The sequence below is a fragment of the Numida meleagris genome, chromosome 2 (assembly GCF_002078875.1).
Source record: "Numida meleagris isolate 19003 breed g44 Domestic line chromosome 2, NumMel1.0, whole genome shotgun sequence".
In the NCBI taxonomy this organism is placed as follows: Eukaryota; Metazoa; Chordata; class Aves; order Galliformes; family Numididae; genus Numida; species Numida meleagris.
The window spans coordinates 24,658,591-24,683,209 of record NC_034410.1 but is presented as its reverse complement, the minus strand read 5'-3'; the positions used below and the strand labels follow the sequence as shown (position 1 = coordinate 24,683,209).

Genomic DNA, 24,619 nt, shown 5'->3' with positions numbered 1-24,619 from the left:
GCAACAGGCTAACACATGTGGCTCCCTATTCTAGGTTTGGGCTTACAATTTAAAAAAATGAAATGAAAAGGCAAGGTTAAGATGGATTCACCAACTTACAAGCAAAAGCAATGAAGAGAAATTATAGCTCCTACTCTGGCTCCTTTCAAGTGTTTCCACCAGTTTGGGGTACCTTCTTTTTAGCTCTCATACCTTTGTTTATTCTGCTGCTGTTCAAGTGTGCCTTTTCAGCAACACTGGAAAACCAACCACAGCTTCAAGCATTACAATCTAGAGTCACTGAAACATATACAGTTTCCTTTAAGAATTTGCAAACAGTAACTACATAAACATTTGTATAAGCATGACTCAAATACAGAGGCTAATCATGAGAGGTTTTGAAACATCAGCGCTTCCTTTACGAGACACAAATCAGCTCAAATGTCACATATCCTTTTTTTACAACGAAAGGTATGAGAAAATGGTCCAAGTGAACCTCAGCAGCATAGTGATTATTCTGCTCTTTCCTGCTGGATAGTGAACACAACTTCTAGTTACAGAATTTTTGCTCTTAACTGCATGAAGACAGAAAAGATCTAGAGACAATACAGATATTTGTCAAGCTGAGCACATGATGGTCTTCTGGAATCTTTCCACTGCTGGCCCTCATAGCTCGTTCCGAATACAGAAATCATTAACAGAACCCAGACAGCTTGTTTCCCCCTTACAATATTTAAAATTGAAGATCCAAGTTTCTATTTAAAAACTCTGGGACATAAAATGAGCTACTGTTCATTCCAGTGAATACTGGAAAACTGTGGAAGTACATCCAAGGAAAGAATCAAACTGAATTCAAAGTTAAGTCAGCTCTTGGAAGATTCATAGTGTTGTCTAGCCAGTGCAGTTTTCAATTAATTTTGGTTTATTTAGCCCTGTTTGGCTGAAACTTTCTACATAAGACAGCTGTTAAACATGTAAAAAAAATTATATAATTTAACCAATCTGTTTCTCCTTTTGCCTCCTCGAGCTTTTAAAGCTTACAAAATCGTTAGCTTTTCATTTGGACCAAACATACACCACACTAATATTTGAAAATAACAGGAGGCTGACACGTACAAGCTCACTCTCAACTGCTGGTACTTCACTTACAGCAGCAGTGAAAGAATGGAAGGGTACAGGTAAAGGAGACCACCAGCTGTAGTGGCAAGAGGAAGAGTGCAGCCTAAGCCAGTCTCCAGTCATGTATCCTATAAGGGCTTAGGTGATAAACCGTAACATTATTACTCATCTGCAGCGTCATTAAGGGATATTCTCAAGCAATGCTATTTATTTTTCTTTTTTAAACGCTTTCTCAGAGGTTGCAATGCATGATCTGGCATCTGCACCTTCCAGACTCCCACCAGTAGGGTGTGCTCTGGCATATTTCGACAAACTAATCACATTTCATTACCATTAGGATTGAAGATTAACAGCTGTAGTCTTTAAAGTGAGCTTTGTTACCATAACCACACTGAAGACAATAGGGAGCCTTATTACACAGAATTTCTGAACATAAATATTTAAAACTGACATATTCTATTAACTAGAAAATGTTTAAGTTTGTAATTACACACTAAACAATAATATTTTAACAAAAATATTTAACACCACCAACTTTAGCTTGCATGCATTACAACAAAAACAGACAGACTGAAGACAGCTTGTAAAGAACAATTTCTTTTCAGTGACATAACTTGGCCAGTGAACCTTGGGATTTGGTTTGATAAACTCAAAAGGATTTTCCAGCTCAAAAACGCCTTTGTTTTTTTTAAGACTACCCAAAGACTTCTCATACAATTTTCATTTTGAAAGCTATGAATCAGATGCCCAGAAGTTAGAAAACGAGATCCAGACCGAGAGATAGCATCTTCATGAACACGCTTCTTGTAACAGCCCACTAGCAACAGCAGGAATACAGAATCCTACGCAAAAGTACCTAAATAAAAACCTACACTACACTATTTTTACATGAAAAAATCATTTAATCCTCTTATACCTTCAGATGCCTTTGAACTTTACCTCTGTCACAGTTACTAAATATGTTGGAGACGTTAGTTTCGTGGACAAGGATATCATAGAACAGATCTAATGAAAGCGGTAGCTTTAATGGAGCAAGGCAGTCATTTAGCTTGCAATAGGCTGATGGTATTTCAAAACTAAATCACATAAAGCCAGGTGCCATGAAAATATAATCTCTCCCACCCTTCTCTCTCTGCTCCAACCTATACTATTCAGTATCACTGCATTACTCAGAGATGTATTGTGATCCTGTTCTGAAATTTATCTTTCACTTTGTTTTGAAAAATTCAACAGATTTAGCAGCTCCTTGCAGAAATGTAAACCAAACAGCTGATGCAGTCCAAAGAGCAGCTGTGAAGGCCTCAGGCCAAAGCGCAGCTTTGCACAAGAAATAAAAGATGCTTTGGAAATGTAAAGCAGCGCTCTGTCTGTACAGAGTGCTGGCTCTTCTCACTGCCCGTGTGTCTCAGTCAAACTGCTAACCTTCACTCCCCATTCAGAAACACGCTCAGGAGCGGTTATAAAGCTGATAATCATATTTTGATGGAAAATTAAGTTATTCCACCAGAGAGAAAAATAAAATTCCAGCTTGAGAAAAGTAACAGAAAAAAGTTTTGGTTTAAAATGTCCAAATTCTGGTTATATGTAGAAATATATTTTCAAAACTCAGCAGGACTTGCAGCAAAGTTACATAAGTTACACTCCAGCACAACAGAATCCTTTAAAATGAGCACAAAAAAACTTGTTCTGTTTTATAACGCAGTTAACATCAACAACAGATGTTATTAAAGTCTCTCCTGAAATTTTTTCTTTCCTTACAATTTCTACCTCCCTCACCTAGTTATAATTTAACTCTTTTGAAGCTAACACTCAGACCAACCAGCGATGATGATGATCCGAGAGTGAAAGGCATCCTTCCTAATGACCGATGCTGCTTTTACAACCTCTGAACAAACTATTTGCTCCTGGAAAACTGCTACACGTTTTTCTGGTTTCTATTTTGTCCTTAAGGAACAAAGTTGCAATGAGGAATTCAAGCTTTTATTTTTCATAAGCAGGGTACCATAAAACCTAAGCTGATTTAAAAATATAATTATGTTAAACTGTAGAAAGCTTCCTGTTTATCACCGTCACCTGTGTACAAACACAGACATTTGATACAAACCTAAAGCCAGTTTTAAGACTGAAACCACAAATACAGATCTATCTACCCATTGCAAAGTTCAGCAACGGATTTTACTCTGGTGAGCTGCTCAGAACACCCTAGATGGAAGATAAAAACCTTGAAAATCACTGAGAAGGTTAGAAGCAATATTTCAAGTAATCTTTACTTGCCAGGGGCAGTAAAAACCACTAAAAAACTCCAGTCACTGTGAGAATCCAGAACCAATCGCAACAGGAATTGTTCATTCCATTTGATCACTTTTTAAGATGTATATGCTTTAAGGACAAATATGACAAATTTACCTGTCAAGACACTTCCCTGTCTGCTTGTACTTTAATGGATGTCTACATAGTGATTCAGTCTTCACAACAGATTGCAAATCACATGCACACTGTAAGAAAGGAAAGTAGCAGGGGGGGAAGTAACATCCACAGTTGGTTTTGGAACATGACCACCTATCGTGCTGGGGTAAGACTGCAGTGGTTAACTTACAGGCACCCTCAGTGTGGGATCCAGGTGGGTGGATTTGTTTTCTACTATTTCCTTTTAAATCTAAGATGGGAAAGTAACACTGTTTAGAAATAAAGAAAAGGTATCATTTCTCCTGCCCCAATCTTACTCCCTTTAGATTATCACATAGAATTAAGATTACTTTAAGGATGATTAAACAGAAGATAATGTCAGGAAATGCTTAAATCTTACTTGTTACCTCAAAATACTGTTGCTTTTAGCTCATTAGTAAATCTATGCCAAATCAAAATCTTAGTTTTCATTTCCTGTGAAAATACTGCTATTATCTTGCACATCTCTACCAAATGCAATTCTCCAAAATAAAGCTTATATCCATTGATAAAAAGCTCAAGTCTAGACAACCAGAAACCTAAGAATCATTTCATTAGTAAAAAGAATTGTCCAGAATCAATCTTTTTACGCTGGTGCCTCTATTTTCACACTGTGTGTCTTGTCTGTAAATTAACTCCTAATTTCTGAAACTCCAAGTTACTCACCCCATGAAACCGCACTACTTTTTACAAACCTAGACAAAATGCTGAATATTGATACAAACACACAAATTATGCAGAAATTTCCTTTTGTTAGGCAACATGCGCAGACAGATAATTACTGTCCATTAGATTTGTTCAAATGCAGAGATGTGAATTCCTCACCAAATAGCTTCAAATGGGATATGACTTCAGAAGCAGAGTACTTATGAAACAGTCCAAAAATTCACTCTTTTGATCAGCAACTCACCCATGACGAATATACTGTTTATCACAAACCTTCTTGAAACCCTTTTGAAACAAACATGTTACAGTCTGAATTCTTTGCATTAGAATCTTCATAAACAGTTAAAACTGTTTGCTGTGCTCCTCTGACATATTTATGGAAGATGTTTGTGAAGTTTCACAAACAAGAGGGAAAAAGATATGCAAACAAACAAAACCAATTTTATTAAGATAAATCTTCAATCCCTCCACAACAATCAAACAAAACCAAAAACTGATGTAATGAGTAAAATGAAGGTAACTGTAAAAGCAGGACATCACATGCCTCCCATAGGTAAAGGCAGGCCATTCTACTCTCACCTTTATCACGGTCATAGAGTAAATCTTCTGTTGAGCAAGGACTCCCATCCTGAGATTCAGGAGGGCAAAAGGGAGAGACACATGGTGAATGGCTGCTGCAGCTGCTGCTGCGCTCCTGGACAGACGGAGTCTGAGTGTCAATGCTTCGTGTACTACTACTACGATAGTGAGCAGGTAATGGGGCCCTTCGACCATCGGGGATATCCAAAGGCTGCAAGAGAAACAAGAAATTCAGATTACTGAGAAAAGATCCAGCTCCCAAGCAGTGCCAGTCTGTAGCACTCATAACTGAACTAACGAGACAAAGCCTTAAAAACTGCAAATAGTTCATTTTTGAAACAGCAACTTCTGTGGAAGAAAATAATGCAATTTAAAATGCAGAGTATACATTAATTATGCTCAATGTTGGGACAATAAGCAGATTTTCCAAGCCAACGCTATGCTATTATGCAATGGAGTTAAATTAACAATGGAGTACACTTCATCATTGATCTATACATGCCTGCGTTTTTCTTTTTTTAGCATTTTTTCTGACATTTTAGAAAGCAATCTCCTCCCCAGTAATAATAGATCTCATTATACTTAATTTTCATTAACAGTCCATTATTATAAAGCATAAACAAGTACCCTGACAGAGGTCACATTTGGATAAAAGGAAAAGAAGAAAATGTCTAATACAATGGTATATTATTGCCCTAAGAATGAACTGAATTACAAATAAAACCATCCAAGTTTTTGCTAGTAGGTTGTAATTCTCTAGCACACCTGTACTTTCCAACCTTCACTTCCACAGCTGACCTCTGACAAACTCAGAACTAAAAGAAAACATGCACAGGCTTATGTAAGGTCCACAAGCTTTGTCTTGAACCAAAGCTAATTAGCACTGCCTTCTCATATCAGTCAAGTTGGCACCAGCCATGGTGATCTTGCACCCTAGTCTGCAATACACTGCACAGATACGTTCCTAGCAGTACACTGGTGCACTCTACTTGTCCTTCTCTGTGAAAAATAGGTTTTATCACTAAGGACAGGATTACTTGAAAAACAAAAAATCAATGAGAATTAGAGTTTTGTGAAATATAAATTTAATGTTTGCTTTGGTGAGGACTTTATTCAAGCCACAGAGGAACGACTAAATGTTCTAGCTACAAAATTTCAATCCTTTTTCCTTCTCATTTCAAGTGAAGAATTTTGGTTTTTTTTCCTCTTTTCCATATATACCAAAATTAGAGCAGCCAATTCCAGAGCTTAAAATTCAACACAACATGCTTTTGCTAATAAGGAGAATATGAAACTTAATGTTCCCTCCTCAGCAACAGCCTATGCAGAAAACCACCAAATTATATAAAGAGGCAGACCTAGCAGAATTGGAAAATGCTTTCCTTCTTATATGCCTTCCAGTTAATATCATTCCACGTTTCATTTAAAAGTCAAGTAACACACCATAAAGAGAACATTACAGTTGCTACATCAAATGCTCAGAAGTTTGGATAGAGCTGTTCCAACAGTTGAGTTCACATTGCATATTACGACAGGACTACATGTTGCTATTCCCATCATCCCCAACAGGCCATGACTCATTCAATGCACAAGATAGAACTGAAGCATTATGTCACTTTCTACACAGATGAGAAGTAGAAAACAAGACTGAAGCTGTAGAAAGAAAATTAGTCTCATAATTAACATAACCAAAGAACTGCCACGCAGAACAGCACTTATATCTGTTTCTGACACAAAGATTCTATGAGAGGCCAAAGTCATCTGATCCAACTCTTTTATCATATCTTTTCTGGAAGTCCAGACTATATAGGACTGATTGGCAAAAGTCTTCATCATTCAGAGATGGAGAAGGAAACTATGACAGCTGCACTGTGAAGTCCTAAAACACACGCAGTATCCTGAGTTACCTGAAGAAACACACTATAAAAGCCTGATGGATGTGTGTTTCTCCATCCATAAAGTGAAATAGCATAATCTTTCTTCTCACACAGGTGTGATAAAAATATAACAACACTTCAGAGACACTATACAGAAGGAAAAACCCATGAAGGAATTCAGATTTCTGACTTCAAAGCAAGGTTTAGTAGTGAACATGAAGACACACACCTAATGAGGAGAAAACAAAAACACCAAATGGCTGCTCATTAAGTGCACCTACTATGTATCTACATTGCAGGTAAAGCAAGGATTCCAGGGAGAGAATAAAAACAGCAAGTAATCACATAATTAAAGACTTCAGGATAGCACAGATGTTCTTCCACACCTGGAGAAACACTGTAGTTTTATGTAGTCAAGAAGTATATCCCGAATCACTTATTTCAACCTCTGCTGAATTAAAATTGAATGTATAGAAAGTCATCTACATTTTTAAATATGCCTCTAGAAATACACACAAGTATAAAAAGCTACAGATTTCACTTTTTACAAGTAAAATAACAGAGAAAATGCCTGAAAATACTTCCAATTACTGTGCTTCTGTATTTCTTTTCCTTAAAACTGAATCCAATTTTTGACAAGACCATAAACCTTTGTGAAAATATCAATTTAAAGTACTCCATTTCTTAAAATGTTCTCTATTAAACCCAATCAACATAAAAAAAGACTTCAGAATTTACTTTTCCATGAGTCATGCCTAAACTATTTTAAAAACCCAAGTCCTCACAATCTTAAAGCACAAGAAATAGGGTAACTATAATTGAGTACAGCTGCTACTAGTTGTCATAATTCTCAATGCATGGAAAATGGCTGGAAATTACAGAATTCTGAATACTGTGTTTTTTGCAGAAGGATCCAGTCATATACTAACTTTATTCCAAAGGCATTCCGACAAGACACCAATCAACCACTATGGGACAGTATGTTCTTGGACGTAGTTACAAACTGCCCTCATACTTCCCTGCAAAAGTATGGAAACGGTCTATTTGACAACAAAACGCACTTCTTAATGCAATTAAAATTCACCAGATTTTTTTCAGTATCAATATATTTGCTTGAAAAATTAAAACTGTCCTACAGAGTAGCAAAAGAAATTCTACTATGGCATAATATACCAATAGGAACCTTACAAATAATCTGTTTTTCACAAGCCTTACAACTATGTGAGAAGCATCTTCTTCAGAGTAAAGCATTCAACACTTTCAGTTTAAAGACTATTCTCTAGACTGGAGCACAAAGGCAGAGATAGGAAAGTGCTGCTGCCTTCTAGTATAAATGCAGTCATCAATGCACGAGACAACATGAGAGTGCAAAAATCCATCATGTATCCTGAAGAGACTATTCCTTACAAGGAGCACTTGGAGAAAAGGAACTCAAAACTTTTCAGATGAAGGATATGAAGATTAAGGTAAAGACCTTCTGCAGCTGTTCAAATTAGGAAAAACAATCATTTAATTACAGGACTGAATTTTCTGATAGGTACATAAACATTTTAGTACCTATTTCTAGAAGCAAAAGAAATTAAACAAGAAACATATGGATCAACTTAACTTTCACAGTGTGATGGTCAAAACTGTTTCATTTCTAACTACCTTGGAAAGACAGATCAGGTAGTATTTTTCTATTTCTCCTAATAGAACTATAAATACTCGTGGTGACCATCATTGTGGGGCACTTCTCACTAGTTTCACAACATATTCTGTAACAGGGAGCTTCTTACCACAGGGAGTGGGTGGTAAGTTCATCATCTTATTGTTCTAAGTCTCCAACATTTGTGTTGCAGAAACACAATGGGACAAAGAACGAAGGCCAGACAACTTCATAAAAAGCTGATTCTCTCATACAGTTTATAGTGGGAACAGAGACAACTACAATTTCCTGGAAAGCTAGTCACCAAATTATAAAACAGGAAGGAAAATATACCCAGAATCTTAGAACAAACGCATTAGAAGATGAAATAATGTTTTTAGTAAACCTGAGGAGAAAGACACTATTAAAAAGGGACTCCAGAACTAAATGCCAACTTTAACTCTGTTTTTATGAAATAGAAATGAGAATGTCTTCAGCTAGCTAAGCAAGAGAGATGATCTGAAAAAATATACACACACGTGGCCAAACCAAAAAGGAAGAAATGCTTGAAATGCTTTGACCACACATTACAAAACTTCATAGTCAATTAGATTATTAAAAGAGAGACCTAATGACATTACTGTGTCATCCATTATCTTTGTGAAGCAAAGCTAATCTCTCCACAATTACCCTTCTATAAAGTAAAAATCCTATTATCAAAATATCGTGGATGGAAAAAAAGAGGTTTCCAAAGAATTCATTTAGCAAAGTCAGCAAAAGGTAAGACAAAATATATTCCAAATCAATTTACACATTTTTAAGAAGTAGGACAGCTAAAATTCAAGACAGCAAAAGGGAAAACGAAGTATGTAATATCCTACCCCCAAAACTTAAAAAGTATAAAAGTAAATGAAATCAATTTGTGTATCTGAAGACTAAGCAAGAAAGTGTGAACATGAGAGGAAAGCTCCACTAGTTTCCAATTTGAACTGGCAGATAAATTTAAAAAGTAATTCAAACATCCATAAAACCAGATCAACTTTAACCATAAGGTTACTTCTGTCCCATGCATCACCTACTCTGATTTCAAGATGATAACCTAGAAACGGTTTGTTCAAAAATTCACAACTTTATACTGAAGACATGAAACAGTGATGGGGGAAAAAAAAGGTCAAGAAATCTAAATTAAAATTTTTAAGAGTTAACCAAACTATTAATCAAACTAAAATGCATTTTGTTTTACTTAAGACAGTCCAAACATGCTTATTAAAGGGAAACCAATGAAATCAGAAAGCTAGTAATGTACTGCACAAATTTGAATAAAACTTGAGATATTGAACTGCATCTAAAAAATGAAGGTAACCATTCTTCTCTACAACAGATTGTATGTTTTTCCCCAATATTTCCCAGCACGTGAATTCAGATTCACAATAGGCCACAAGTGTTTTAAGCAGCTGGATAGATTAACATGAAAATAAAGTTTTAAGCATGCACTTGCTGAAACTTGGAAATAAACTTGGAAACAGGTTAAGAGAAACCAGCTGAAAATCTAGATGCCCACCAACCTTAAAAGCAAGCTTGTAAAGAAATTTGTCCTTCACATACCACCCAAAGCAACCCTTACCTTTGTTACATCTTTTTAAAAATACAATGTTACAACCAGAAAGAAAATTGAAAGAAAAACAAATTGCGTCGCTAGCAGTGAAACTAATGAAGTTTGGTTTCCTATGGTTTATCCTTTGTTCAGTAATTCCTAACCTTTAACCCAGCCACCCAACTCCCCCGGCTAAAAAGAAGTTAAATTGTTGCAGTCAGAGAAAGTTCACCAGCAGTGAGATTTAGTAAATCATTTTTATTATGATCTTCCATAAGTAAACTGTGAGATGTAATAAGCTCTAAGACAGTGCTAGGAGTCCCATTTTAGGTCCCACCAGAAGAGATCTGACAGAAATTAGCAGTTATATAACAGGAAACAACCCTCTGCCCACAACCATGGACTTGACTTCAAGGGCAATGTCTAATTTATGACTTTCTTTTGTGTCTGAAGGTTCTACCCAGCAAGATGTGTAGATGACGGGTTCACTATTGCCTTGGTTGTGTAAACTGCTGAGCGTATCTGGCCTCAGTCCAACAGTGCACTTAAGAATGTGCCTAACTGTTTGGCTGGATCAGAGCCAGTACATTCAGTAACTTAGAAGACTGAGTTCTGCATCTGAAGTAATAAGCTGTTAAAGCCTAAGGACAACATTTACAAAGATGATTTCTCTGATAAATAAATTAAACCTCCTCTAACCACAAGAGATTATAACTCTGGACATATCAACATCAACAGCAGCAATACAATACATATATTTTTATACTCTTCAGAGATAGCACAACAGAGTTTATTGATTCGGACTTTTGGAGTTGTTTGTTTTTCTCTTTACTCCCCTTATTGCAACACAGATCCTTATAAAGGGATGAGACAGCTTTGGGAAAGCCAACCTAGCATGAAACATTTACTACTGAGGTATTTCATTCAAAGCACAACTAATTCTCTGGAGAAGCCAAGAATACTCCAATACTCCAACATTTTTTTTTTCCTCCACATTTACTGCCATAATGAAGAAACACAAATACCGGGTTTTGGTATTTATGTTTCTTTATAGCTTGATTTGTGCATTGAAGTGCTATTACAAGACCATTCACAAGAAAAGAACCTGTTTAGAGACAATTAGGAAAAACAGCAGAGTAGTTGATCCCACAGCAGAGAAATTTCACTGGCTATTTAGGAAAGGGTAGCTGCAAAGTAAGCATTTCACATTTTAAGTGTTATTTAAGCACTCCAGTGCTCTTCAGTGAGAATTCCAACACTCCAGATCTCTCATATAAGCTAGGCTCCTCAGCTTGTACATATTTCCCATATGGAGATCCCCCATTACAGATCAGTGTTTTAAGGAAGGAAAACAGTTCATATTCGGTTTATGGAAGAAAAGCATTAAAACCAAGAAGCTCAGCAGAGCACAGGAAACTTAAGTCTTACCTAGGAAAAAGGATGTAAAATAAGCTAAATAAATGGATCTCCCAGTCTCTACTTAATGACTACTGTAGGCTGAATATTTAAGTACTTACATTTCTCATAAAAACTTCCAAGTTCTTTAAAGAAAGTGCATTCTAAATAAAATATTTGACTAAAAGGCCTTTAAAAACAAACAAAAGAACAAGCAACCCTAAAATACTGAAACAAAATGTTTTAACAGTTTGGAGAAAATTATGAATAATTTCTGCTATGAGGGAGTTTTCTCATGTGTTTGTAGGTTATACAGTAAAAGCAACTGTAAGCACATTAATATAAGCTTACCTTGGATATCTCTTCTTTTCCACTATTTTCCTTAATGAATACTTTTTCCAGTTCAGGACTTATTCCTTCTACATTACACGGCACACGTGAAACAGTTGATTTTGGCACTGAAATGTTTGACAGTGGCATAGGGACTGATCTGGAAATAGAAGCCTAGAAGGTAGAGAGCCACATGATTTGAAGGTGGAAAACAGAATAAAACAGAACTATGAGATCAACACTAAAGAACCTAAAGATGGTAAACTAAGAAACTCTGTATTAATTTTGCCATCTAGAAGACCATCTTTACTTGGCAAATTTAACTAAAGAGTAGTGTTTGCATAAGTCAAAGGCCACTAAAATCACCTCTTCTTGACTCAGAAGAGTTCTATAATAAAAACATGCTGCTACTTCATTTATCAGTAGGTAGGCAGGTATATGCACTTTCCAGATGTACTGACTACAGAATACACACTAGGGGATGCGGTGCATGCGGTGTGCTGATGTAGATGGTTTAACTGTGATCCAGAAGGCATTTCGCAACATTCCTGAAGCTTAACCACTCAAATGAAATATCCACTTAATACACTTCTAACCTCTTTTGGTTGGCTTAAGTGAAACAAAAATAAGACATTCATTCTCAACCTCTAATTTCATTAGCTTCTAACATTTCAGAACTTTGTGTCAAAAGTCTTAAGAGAAAACATTTGGAGTTTAAGAATCAAGCACAAAAAATTACAAATATGGTTTTCAGAAAAAAAAACGAGTGGAGCTCTGTAACTAGAAGGAACCATTCAGAAGAGAGCATGTGTCTTGCACAGTCAACCCCGAACATTTTAGCCTGGCAGCAGCTGCACCTACGCTGACAGTCACAGTGTTCACTTCCTAGTGTATAGTTAGTTTCCTGCTGTTCACAGAATCACAGGATAAGATAAAATGTAAAACATAACTGGACATCTCAGAGATTACTGAATGAAACCAGGCTCTGAGCAACCTGATCTAACTGTAGGTGTCCCTGTTCACTGCAGGGGAGCTGGACTAGATGACCTTTAAAGGTCCCTTCCAACACAAATGATTCTATCATTTTATGATTCTATGAATCAGCTCGTTGGGGGAAGGAGGTGTTGTGTTTTCTCATTAGTTGCTTTGTTTTGTTTTCTGTTTTGTTTGTTGTTTTTTGTTGTTTTGGTTTTTTGTTTGGTTGGTTGGGGTTTTTTTGAGCTCATGCCAAATTAACATTAAGAAACAATGCCTGCAGGAAAGCCTCCTCTGGAGGTCCCAGAAAACTGAAAACTTCACTGGCCTTGCTAAGCACATTCTTGAGAAACCAAAACATTGCATGAGTGAGTTCCAAGTGCTACAGAATGTTACATCAAAGCATACATCCTAGGTGGATTTCAGTTTGTGACAAAGACTGTTTTTACTATAAGTAGTGGCAGCTTACATTGAGGTCAAAAGTAAAATCCTTTTCTATAAAAAAAATTCAGCAAATCTTTTGTTATAGAGACATAAATGTTTCAGGAAAAACATCAATTTCTTATACATTTTCATCACAAGACCAGGTTTTAACCACTAGATTTTATCCAAACAGAAGAAGGAACACAAAAGGATCAGCCAACACGAACAAACAGCCATCATGGCAAAATTTCTTCTTTTAAAAACACTATCTATTTTAAAAAGCTGGCAGGAAATACAACTACAGTGTAAACATTTCAGGAGATCAAGCAGTTGCCTGTTAGCAATATGGAGACCAAGTTAAGGATACGCTGCAGGTGAAATTTAATCAGAACTCAAACATCCACACTGTTAAATGAGAAAAGATGACTGCTTTTGACAAGTGGCTTAAGGGTTCGCAAACTCACTGACAGAATCTCGCCTCAGCATTAGAACCAGTTTCAGTTTCAGTTCCGCTGGCAGTTTGTGACACCTACAGAACAGATTCTGTGTGAGGCATCCTCCACTGCGCCCTGCTAAGAATCAGGTTCACACTTGGGTAATTTGCCCAGGCAATTGGTCAAAGCTATTACTCATAGTGTCAGCATCTTTCTTAATAAGAGAAAGACGTTCTCAGAATACAGGCAAGTTTTTGTAACTGATGCATGAAAGGATCTGAAAATCAAAGCTGTCTTAGCCAGGCTAATGCTAAAATGATCATCTATATTAAGATTTACATAAATTCACAAATCACTTTGAAAAATACGTTAGTAATAACGTAACAGAAAGCAGAAGATGTCAGACTAGGAGCCCGAGCTTTACTTTCCAGAGAGGTTAAGAGATTATGGTGTCCTATTCCTGATTCACTGAGAGGTGTTTCCTCAGGTATACAAGGTCCGAGAGAGATCAGAGGATTGTCATCACATTGCTCATTGATATAGAATATAAGAATGCTCATCAACATAATCTGGACATAAGAATTTGCATCCTAAGATTTCACTCTTGGATCCTCTCTGATTAAGTTTTTACAGTAAGTAACTGTAGTCACAGTAAGTCTGGATCTAGAACAGGCTGGCAATTAGAGCAATTTTTCTTATTAATATGATGGAAACTCTCAACATATAGTGTAACATAGCAATGTCATTCTACCTCAAGTAAGGCATTACTACCATAAAGAATTATGTGAAGGCTCTCATCCTATAACACAGAATCTTTCGTTGACAATGATTCTAGACTACCATAACAACCAAAAGGAATGTCCTAGGCAAAGCCATGAAGATGATTCCTATCCTGCAGTGTGAAAGATAAACAGCCCTCTATTTCCAGGGATGGGGTAACTAGTAAGCATCATCTTGATTTCATCCAAGCTTAAATTTGAGGTGAATTATCATCATCTTTTTAGAAAGCAGACAGAACAGTATTTTCCTCTAACTTGATAATCTTATGGAAGCTGCTTCTCTGGCCACAAATTAACCAATAAGCAAATTATCAGAAAAACTCCTAAAATGAACAAGGAAATGAGGCCTTCCTTCAAATACTGGATGAAGAAATGTTCCTGCCTTTTAGTGACAAATACATGGTAAGGTGAATTGTAAGTCTGTTTGCAACAAATCAATTCATTTTTAGAGAAGCAGAAAACTGGGTTCTGTAATCTCAATGCAAACACCTTCTAACAGGTTCCATTCAAAGTTCTGTCTGCTGCTCAAAGACTTAACCAATTGTTGAGCTGTCAATCCAGACTGCTTACTTTTGGTACATTTTATTTATTTACCTATAAAATGAGCTCAGATGAAATTGGGTTGTGTAACTGATAAGCAAAAACCCTCCAGGTGAGCAGAGACCTTTGAAAGCATACCACGAAAATTAGCCTTAGAAATGCGTATGCATTCCTGGAAAGACAGCCTTATCTGGCCATGCACAGAATTTTTAAAGCATCTCAATATATTTTAGGTGATATCCTGCTGCAATCCCTCTTTCTTTTATTATACGATGGCTATCAGATAAAATTCAGAGTAGATGCAATGGTATCAGGTTGCTAAGCATTCCAATGCACCACAGAAGAAAGCAAACAGAAGAAAGATGGGAAGAAAGAGCAAGCTATTCACTGAACATTGATAAAACAGGAGGCTGTTAATATAAGCAGCTATTTATCTACTTACCTGAGTCTGACTGATTGCTATATGGTTGCCATGGAGAGGTGATTGACGTTCTTTCTCTTTACCGTGACGACTACTCTGCTTACTGCGCTGAAGCTGCTGTCTCAGTTTGGCAATCTGCTGGAAAGAAGTTCAGATGAAGCGATTAATGAGTTATCAAAAGATTCCTGTTTATATATTTCTTCATGAAGTGAATCACAGATGTTTTTAAAGTCCTCTTTAAAAGAATTTTACAAGCACATTGGATTGTCTACCCTTGAGGTACGAACATTAAAGCCTCTAGCAGGCAGCTAGAGGCTTTCTCCAAAGTAACTGCTCTATTCATCAACCTGAATATGTAAGCAGGTTTAGTTTACTACTAAACTTCCCCATTTGCAAGAAAGTACTGTAGTAACTGATGCAAATGAAAAGTAGTCCTAGTAACAATTTATAGCGATTTCTGGCCTATAACTAGCTTAAACTGAGGGACTGTGAAGCCTACAGCCAAATTTATTTGACCTTAAGCCAAAGCAAAGTTTTCCAATAATTCATAATTGAAACAAAAGAACCTCTACAAACGACTGTCAATCAGTATGTATTGCTTCATCTTGCAGAGCTTAATACATTTCATGGTATTTCCCTGCAGGCTACATTACCGCAAATTTCTTCAAGCAGACAGAATTTTCTTTTCCGCTGTTTGTTGCAAAGGCGTGCAAGCAAACAATATATATTTTAAAAGGGCAAATGCAATTATAACCATTATTCACTTGACCTGCTCCTTAAAAGAACTCAAATAATTTAATCTAGGAATTGTTTTACTTATTTCCCTTGAGTAGTTTCTACATGAAAGAGCATTTCACTCTCTAAGTATTGTTTAAGAAGTTTAGACTACGTGCAAATTTAGACAACAGGTAGAGACACTTCCCTAGAACAGGATAATTTTTTTTCTTCATGCTCAAATCTCACTGTCCTTCAGTATCAGCATGCTGGCATAAAAGGCAATGCATGCAAGTCCCCACTTCATTTTAAACTCAGCTAGAGATACAATTTAAAGATCTGAAGGGCAAGTAAGGAGATATGAACGCACACGGAATTCATATTTCAAAGAATTTCATCAGCTGGAAAGTATCCTGTCTCTCTGAGTGACAGACTACTTCAAGTACATTCATTCTGTGGTTAACTCCAAGTAGTTAAATATACCTCTAATGTCCTCGCAAAAAAGCAGCTCTGTGGTAGAGAAACACTTTACATCACTTTTCAGCATCAAGAGTTGACAGTGCTCAGTGAAGGCTTTGATGGAGCTTTGCTACAATCTTTGGAATTTTCTTGGTTTTGTTTCTAATATCACTCACACAACAGATCTACCTTAAATGTTTCACATCAAGTCTTGCCACACTTCATAATCCATATTCAAAGAACTGCTACTCAGAAATTCTTGACTACTCCTAATCTTCAATGGCAGGAACAGTTCAGATTTCCAGATGGGTCCATGTTGAATACATCAAGACAGAGCCCTAGCACGACCAAGTTTTTAATGAAAACAAGCTAAAGAACAAGATAAATCTCCCGATGAGAGGTGCCACTTGGGCACAATGATAGAAGAAACTTTGACAGAATTTGAAGAGATGCCCCAACTCCACCAAAAAAAAAGTCCAGAACTACTCAATTCTCCATGTAAGAGTAACGTTAATTAGGAAACCCAGCTCAGAGAGATGAAGAAGCAAGAAAGTAACCAGTTTGATAAGGGAACATGAAAGTACATCTACAACAATGTAGATCAAAAATGTTGGAGAAGGGTGTGCGTAGGGAAATGATCTTCATCTCCTTTAAAAAGCAGAACAAGAGGAAAAAAATGAAGCCCAGACTAGAAGATAGCTGTGGATTGAAATGGATGGCTACAAGAATAACCAAAAAAGCAAGAACACTAGGCAGGGAGAATGCTGTTCTAATTTCTGCTGCCTTTCCCTGATGCTGTGGGCTTACTCCTATTTAAACAGTTAATTACCCTGTTTTTTATTTAAATGAAATCTACCATTCTGAGTTTTCCTCAGAAGCATGCTATAAAAAAAGATTTAAATTCACCTCAGAGCTCTGACTCAGATTTTTGTTGCCAGCAGTTTGCAAGTCTTTAAGAGAACACAGCCTCTTACTGAAGATTTGGACAGTGGGAGTGCTCCAATGGCCTAATACGTCTCTACACTCTCCAAAACCCTGAAGCTATGATCTTCTGAAAGGAATCATGGACACCTGGAAGGGAAGTTTTCTCAGTCATTTCCAGAGTATGTGTATTTTGGCAATCGATAGGTTCGTGACAATAACAAACAAAATGCTTCTTGGGTCACTGGGGTAAAAGAGAAAGATGAAAATTTGTAGAAGAATCTGACTTTGTCTGGAATCACAATACGGCCATTTAAGCCAAATACAAAATGCAGTGAAGAAACAGACATGCTTTCTCAGATCATATCCTTACCCCTGAATTTGAAGAACCCTAAATTCCAAAGAACCCTTCCTTTCTCTGATGCAGTAGTTAATATCAGACAAAAGAATGAGAAAGAATGAGCACATAAAAACCAACCTGCCATTTCTTATTCATCCCCTAGACACAGAACAGCTTGCCAGCACAGGCTACCTGGCTTCGTAACAGCCATAGTAAGCAGTCAGCAGTGCCAAATATGTGGGCAGAAGAATCCTCCAAACCAAATGGCACTCCATCTCTTCTCTGAGAGTACGCAGTGAATCTACCACTTGCCAAAGCTAATCTTGAAACCTCAATTGCTTTTTTCTTCTACAATATCATCTTTTTACTGCTAAGTATCTTCCACCTTCATGCAAAGTTGAGGAAAACCACTCCTTTTAAGAGGAAGAGGTAGCTGTGCTAACTGCCAAAAACCCTAATTAGCTAGAAAGCTAGAAGTTGATCTTTCTAAGCACCAGAAAAGCATCATTAGATCAAACATCAATCAAAATAAACTCCAGATATGTAAGAGGTACACTAATCCAAGGAAAGTAGATAAAAAATCATTTTATTTATGCTTTTTAATTCTTCAGTGCTTTGGAAGAAAAAGCCAAACATTTGTCTGGGAGTCTTATCCTGAGAATGCACCTATTTCTTGAAAAAGCCTTTGTTTGGTGAAGCTTTAGCAAAATTTCCAGTTTGCACATGTTCAAGATAGATGTTTGGAACTGGCAGCTTGTTATGGTTTAACCCAGCAGGTGGCTAAGCACCACACAGTCATTCACTCACTTCTCCCCCTTCCCAGTGGAAGTCAGCTGTCCTAATTCTGTTCCCTCCCAGCTCCCTGGGCGCTTCAATGAGAATGGCCTTGGCTCTGTACAACACTGCTTAGCAGCAACTATAAACATTGGTGTATTATCAACATTGTTTTTCTCTAAGAACCAAACCATAACACCATACCAGACACCTTAAAGAAAACAATTCCATGCCAGCTGAAACTAAGACACAGCTACGTTTGCTAGTATCAGTACCTTTCTTTAGCAGGGTCTGCTGTGATAGGACAAGAGGAAATTATTTTAAACTAAAAGGGGGAAGATTTAGATTGCATATAATGAAAAAGTTCTTTAGAATAAGGGTGGGGAGGCACTGGAACAGAATGCCTAGAGAGGTGGTGGATGGCCTGTCCCTGGAGACATTCAAGATCAACTGGACCAGGCTCTGAGCAACCTGACCTAGCTGTAGGTGTCCCTGCTCCCTTGCAGGGGAGTTGGCCTAGACAATCTTTAAAGGTCCCTTCCAACTCAAACAGTTCTATGATTCTCTGCTGAACTTTAGGACCAAATAGAACTAAGAGAATTTCTCCTTCCAGAAAATGCAGATTATCAAGTCACAAAGAAACTGATGGCATCAAGAAAACTCTTACCACTCAGCATGCAGGCATTAAGTACATTGGTGTGGGAAGGTGAAAATCTTGCACGTGCTCACAAGTATCACACACAGACAGGGAATGGCTGGACAGAGAGGCTAGTATCAGGACTTATAGGTGAGGAAAAATAAAAAATAAGGGATTAAAAATAGAAGCCAAACAACAAAAAGAGCAGACAAGGAACTGGAGAGCAGTTGAGTAAGTGCAGAAGTAAGAGAAGATCGACTAGAATTGGCTGGAAAACGTACACAGAATGACATGGACTACAAATGAACCTGTGGAACTGGAAAAGGCAACAAAACAATGTTGAAAAGCTGGAGACAGAGAAAGGGAAAGAACCAGAAGCTGGAAGAGATGAGGGCAAGTTTTAGAATGAACAATTCCTGCAAAATTTGAATAGGAACAGTTTATTTCCACACACTTCCCCCTTCATATTTTTTAAAGCGTTCTATCAGAAAGGAATCATGAAACCCATCAACTACATTTCTCGTCTCTCTCTTGTGATCAGCTCATAGAGGATGGCAAGTTTGCAAAATGGATCACTGTGATCAAATGACAGACTTACTTACACACTGAAGGCTTCCCTATCACTGACAGTCAGAGCCATGTGGTGGGAAAAAGCTGCTTGCTGCAAAACTCGATACAAAACCACCAGATGATGAAGGATGGTCTCTCAGTAGAAGTGAGAGAGTGTTATCCCAGCAACACAGATGTTATTCTTGCCTCCTGTTCAGTTCCTTTGTGCTGGTAGCTAATGTTTAAGCCAAAACTTTTCAGACACAAGACTCCTTCTGTACTAATTCCTAGACACTTAATTTGTGGTTCTGAGTATTTGCTCACAGCTGCAAATGAAGTCACCCAGGCACTTGGAAGGCCTACGTACTAATAAATCAGTTAAGATGGGTTTCATAACAGGTGCTCAATGAGACCAGAGTAGACAACTCTCATCTCTCTTTGGCCCAGGAGCTTATCTTTAAAAACAAGGATACTGTTACTGCTGAAATGCAAAATTATTCTTTATTTCTCAAATTTTATTTTAAAATTTGATGAATCAAACTTCTCACTCCTGTTGACAACTATTCTTCCAACCAATAGCTGTGAGAAAATGGACTGTCTATTGCCAGTAACAATGTCTCCTTAGACAATCTATGCATTTCTCCTCATTTCTGAATGTCCTACTCAAAACAAGGAGCCAGAGAGAGTACACAAAAAACATAGAATCAGGGAAGAGCCACCATATGACAATACGCTGCAAAATTCATTTCTTAAAGAGAGAGATGTAGCTCTGGAAGAGAGGCTGAACCCTTTCTGACAGAGACAAGAGGCTGACTGCAGACTAAGTATTTGGTAATGGCCGAAGTTAGAGTTGCATGAATTTGGAACAGAATGTAGTTCACTGGTACATAAGACTAAAATAGCGCACATTCAGCTGAACTGGAAACCATTTTCCTGTACCTAACTTCTCATTATGTAAATCCACTTTTGATGGGTTCTATCTTGTTTCTATTGTAGTTTACAATGAAATACATACAACTGAAGAGCATTTCAACTACTAACTACTGTGTCATCACTTACTCCACTATTTCATTTGTGAAACTGACATCCTCTCCACCTTTACCCTTAAGCCTGACCAAAATTTCTTAACAAGAATATAGTAATATAGAGACTTTGGCTTTGTCTCTTTCAGTGTTAGAGAACAGAAAGCTTGCTAAGGTAACTCTGAACAAAAACAACAGCAACAAGCTGGTTTCTCAGCACTCACTCTGGCCACTCCTCTGCAGCCAACACTGTGTAGTAGGAAGGGAGGAAATCCAACATGCATAAAACAACAATCAGTCCAGAAACATTTCTACGCAGGGAGGTAAAACCTGTTTCAAGAGCAACAGAGGGGAGGGAAAGGGTGCAGTTTCCTGGACTCCAGATAGGGATTAAAAAATACGTCTGAGCCATATCAAGACTGGAAAGTCTGCAGTGTGCAAAAATTCTCACCTCTTTTAGTTGATCAGCACTTCCCCATGACGCTGAGCGCTGATGTGATCGCTTTTCTGCTCCTTCTTCAGCCCAACAGCTAGGTGTCTGGAGGGGGAAAAAATATATGTATGTATATTGTAGTGAATTCCCCAGGTTAAGAAAAATTTTCTCACAAATTATTGGTCTAATCCTTCCATAAAGTTAGAGTCCAGGCATTACACATAAAGAACAAATTTAGAATCTAATATGCAGCAGTAATGTTATCAATGAATAAAAAATAATGTTGATAATTCAGTTTAAGGCTTTGTAAATTTGTGCTTACAAAGGATGACAACGAACATTACTGAAGAAGAAATCAGCTGCCTGACAACTACAAAAACACCCTGACTGCTCCTATCCTTGCTTCAGCATACATTTGTTTTTTACCCCGTGAACAGTTAGAAAACCACAAAACTAAAAGAAATATATTGAAAACCAAAAAGCCAGTATTCACTTCTCCCACCTGTGTTCCTTAGTCACTGGGCCATATAATCAGTTTCTTCCTTCTAACTCTGACTCAATACGTCTTCTATTATTTTTGACAATGACATAACAAGCAGAAGAATAGACCTTTTCCAGCTTTGTCTGCAAGCCCAGAAGGCTGCTAACAGTCCTTGAATTTAGGAGCTACAAAAGTAGATCCCAACAATGGAGAAGGTTCTAGAAGCCAATTCTGCATCTCCTAGATCTGTTCACTGAAGAATTATTAAAAAATTGTGGATTTCCACCAGCATTTCCAAACAAAAAGCCAGTCACTGGCTGTCAGAGGGGCAATTATGACATTTAAAATCCAGAGATTTTGGGGTAAAAGTAATGTAAAAGAGCTACACACACTCAAAAATTCATAAAAACAAGATTTTTTCAACAACTTCCACTGATATTAGCTGAATCCTTAGTACCAACTGCAAGAAATAAAACCATACTACTGAAAACCATGAAAACTCAGCAGAGGTGGTTTTCAGGGGCACAAGATCAACCAGAGAGACCTCAGGGGACCATTGGTGACACTTGCGTGGGAGAGCCAGGACTCCACCCAAGCAGGTCAGACCACTTCAGGGATCCATCTCTCCACAGGCCTTCCCTTCAGCCCTCCCCCACCTACACATGGAAGCCCAAATCCTCCACAGCTTTTCTCATTCTTTCTTCCTCTCCAGGACCTAGAACCTTCTGTAACACCCTCCCACAGAGGGGAGACCAGACATGGCCTTGAAGAACACCACAATAAGCAACACCTAGAGCTCCTCACACTTGCTGCTCAGGGAAGGGGCAGAAGCAGCTCCCTGGGGCTCAAAGAATGGAACCACACATGCTACAGGCTGACACCACTGAACACTGAATCTTAGTTTCAGGTTGTATGCTATGCTGTTAGAATCACAGAGCTGCTGCAGTATTATATGGCCTACAGCCTGGCAGCAATGACAATATTTAATGTGGTAACAGACACATTGTGCACGTAAGTCCACATATCCCATTTCTGTTCTCTGCCAGCCCTGAATTTTTGCTGCATGTTCTCAGAAAAGAAAACAAGTCAGACTTCTGCGTATTTATTTCATGAGTCTGTGTGGGGGTCTGAGAAAGAAGCATTAATGTGGTTATGAAAAAACAGTTAACAAAAGTGAAGAGTTAAATCATCTATTTAAAGCTATCATAAAAATACAAGTCACTCAGCCAGGCAAATCCACAACTCAGAGACCACCTGATGAGACTGAATTTATATACTATACATGGCCAGACAACATGCATCACAGGGCACTGAGGGAGCTGGTTAACATGACTGCCAAGCCACTCTCCACCATACTTGAAAAGACACAGCTGTCAGGTGAAGATTCCATGGACTGGAAAAAGTAAAAAATCACTCCCACTTTTATGAAAAGGGAGAAAGGAAGACCCAGGGAACTACAGGCCCATGAGACTCATGGCTGTGCCTAGGAAGATCATGAAACAGATCCTCCTGGAAGCTACGTTAGGCACGTGAGACAAGAGGTGAAAGTGATACAGCTAGCATGGATTCACCAAGGGCAAAGCATGCCTCACCAATCCAGTGGCCTTCTATGATGGAGAGACCGCATCAGTGGACAATGGAATGGCAACTTGATGTTGTCTACCTGGATTTGCACAAGGCATTTGACGTGGTCCTACACCACATCCTTATCTCTAAATTGGAAAGATACAGACTTGAGAGGTAGACTACTCAGCAGATAAAGAATTGGTTGGAAGGTCACAGCCAGAGGGATGTAGGGCTGTTGACCACAACCATGTGGAGGCTGATCACAAGAAGTGTCCCTCAGGGGGTCCCATTTTGTTTCTGGTGCTCTTCAGCATCTTTATCAATGATAGAGACAGGAGGAATTGAGTGTGACCTCAGCAACAACATCAGACCTGAGCAGTGCAGTTGATAACAACAGAAGAAAGGGATGTTATTCACTGGGACCTGGACAAGTCTGAGAAGTAGGCACTCCCATACTCAATGAGGTTCAACAAGGCCAAGCATGAGGTGTTACACTTGGGTCACAGCAATCCCAGATATGTGTAGACTGGGAGAAGAACTCCCTGAGAGGAGCTCTGCATAGGACTTGAGGTTCTGGTGGATGAAAAGCTTGACACCAGCCAACACTATGCACTTACAATGCAGAAGATTAACTGTATCCTAGGCTGCATCCAAAGAGGGGTGGCTAGCAGAGCTAGGGAAGCAATTTTACCCCTCACCCTGACCTCATGAGGCTACACATGGAGTACTGCAATTTCCACTCAGTGGTGAGGCACTGGAACAAGTTGTTCAGAGAAGCTGTGACTGCCACATCCCTGGAGGCACTCAAGGCCAGGTTGGTTGGGGCTCTGGGAAGGCTAATCTAGTGGACAGCAACCCTACCCACAGATGGTGAGTCCAGCCTCCAAGCCATTCTATGATTCTATAAAGCCTTTTTTTTTTTTCCTAGAAGCATAGTCCCAGTTCCATGCAAATGTCACCCACATCTACTTATTCTGCATTTTAATGGAGCCACACTAACTAATTACTTGATCTCACAGACAGGGTACTTGTCATCTCCCCATAACTTCTCAAAGACTCCACCATTTTTAATGCTTCTTGAAGCATCACCATTACTTAAATGGCTTGCAAATTTCTAAAGCACTACAGAAAATGAGGGAAACGTTATTATCTTTTTAAAAAGTGTGGGCTTTCAAAATAGCTGTGTTCAGTTTTGGGCCTCTCACTACAAGAAAGATGTCAAAGCCCTGGAGCATATCCAAAGAAGGGCAATAGAGCTAGCGAAAGGTTTGGAACATAAGTCTTCAGAGGAGAGGACAAGAAAACTGGGATTGTTTAGTCTGGAGAAAAGGAGACTCAGGGGAGACCTTATCACTCTCCACAACTACCTGAAAGGATGTTGTAGCAAGGTGGCTATGTCAGCCTCCTATCACTAGTTACCTGGGAGAAGTACTGACTTTAAGTTGTGCCAGGGGAGGTGCAGGTTGGATATCAGGAAAAATTTCTTCTCAGGAAGAGTGACAAGGCATTGGAATAGGCTGCCCAGGGAGATGGAAGAATT

General features: G+C 38.2%; 1 protein-coding gene across 2 annotated transcripts in view; it reads right to left on the bottom strand.

Annotated features, from left to right (window-relative positions):
* Positions 1-24,619, bottom strand: part of GLCCI1 (glucocorticoid induced 1) — a 51,382-nt gene that overhangs the window by 3,036 nt on the left and 23,727 nt on the right. The window contains exons 3-6 of one of the 2 annotated variants that reach the window (XM_021385963.1): positions 21,051-21,137; positions 15,205-15,321; positions 11,633-11,785; positions 4,789-4,999 (exon numbers count right to left, since the gene is read on the bottom strand). In XM_021385963.1, coding sequence (XP_021241638.1) covers positions 4,789-4,999; positions 11,633-11,785; positions 15,205-15,321; positions 21,051-21,137 — 568 coding nt within the window. The remainder of the gene's footprint in view (positions 1-4,788; positions 5,000-11,632; positions 11,786-15,204; positions 15,322-21,050; positions 21,138-24,619) is intronic. The other variant, XM_021385964.1, reaches the window with a different exon arrangement.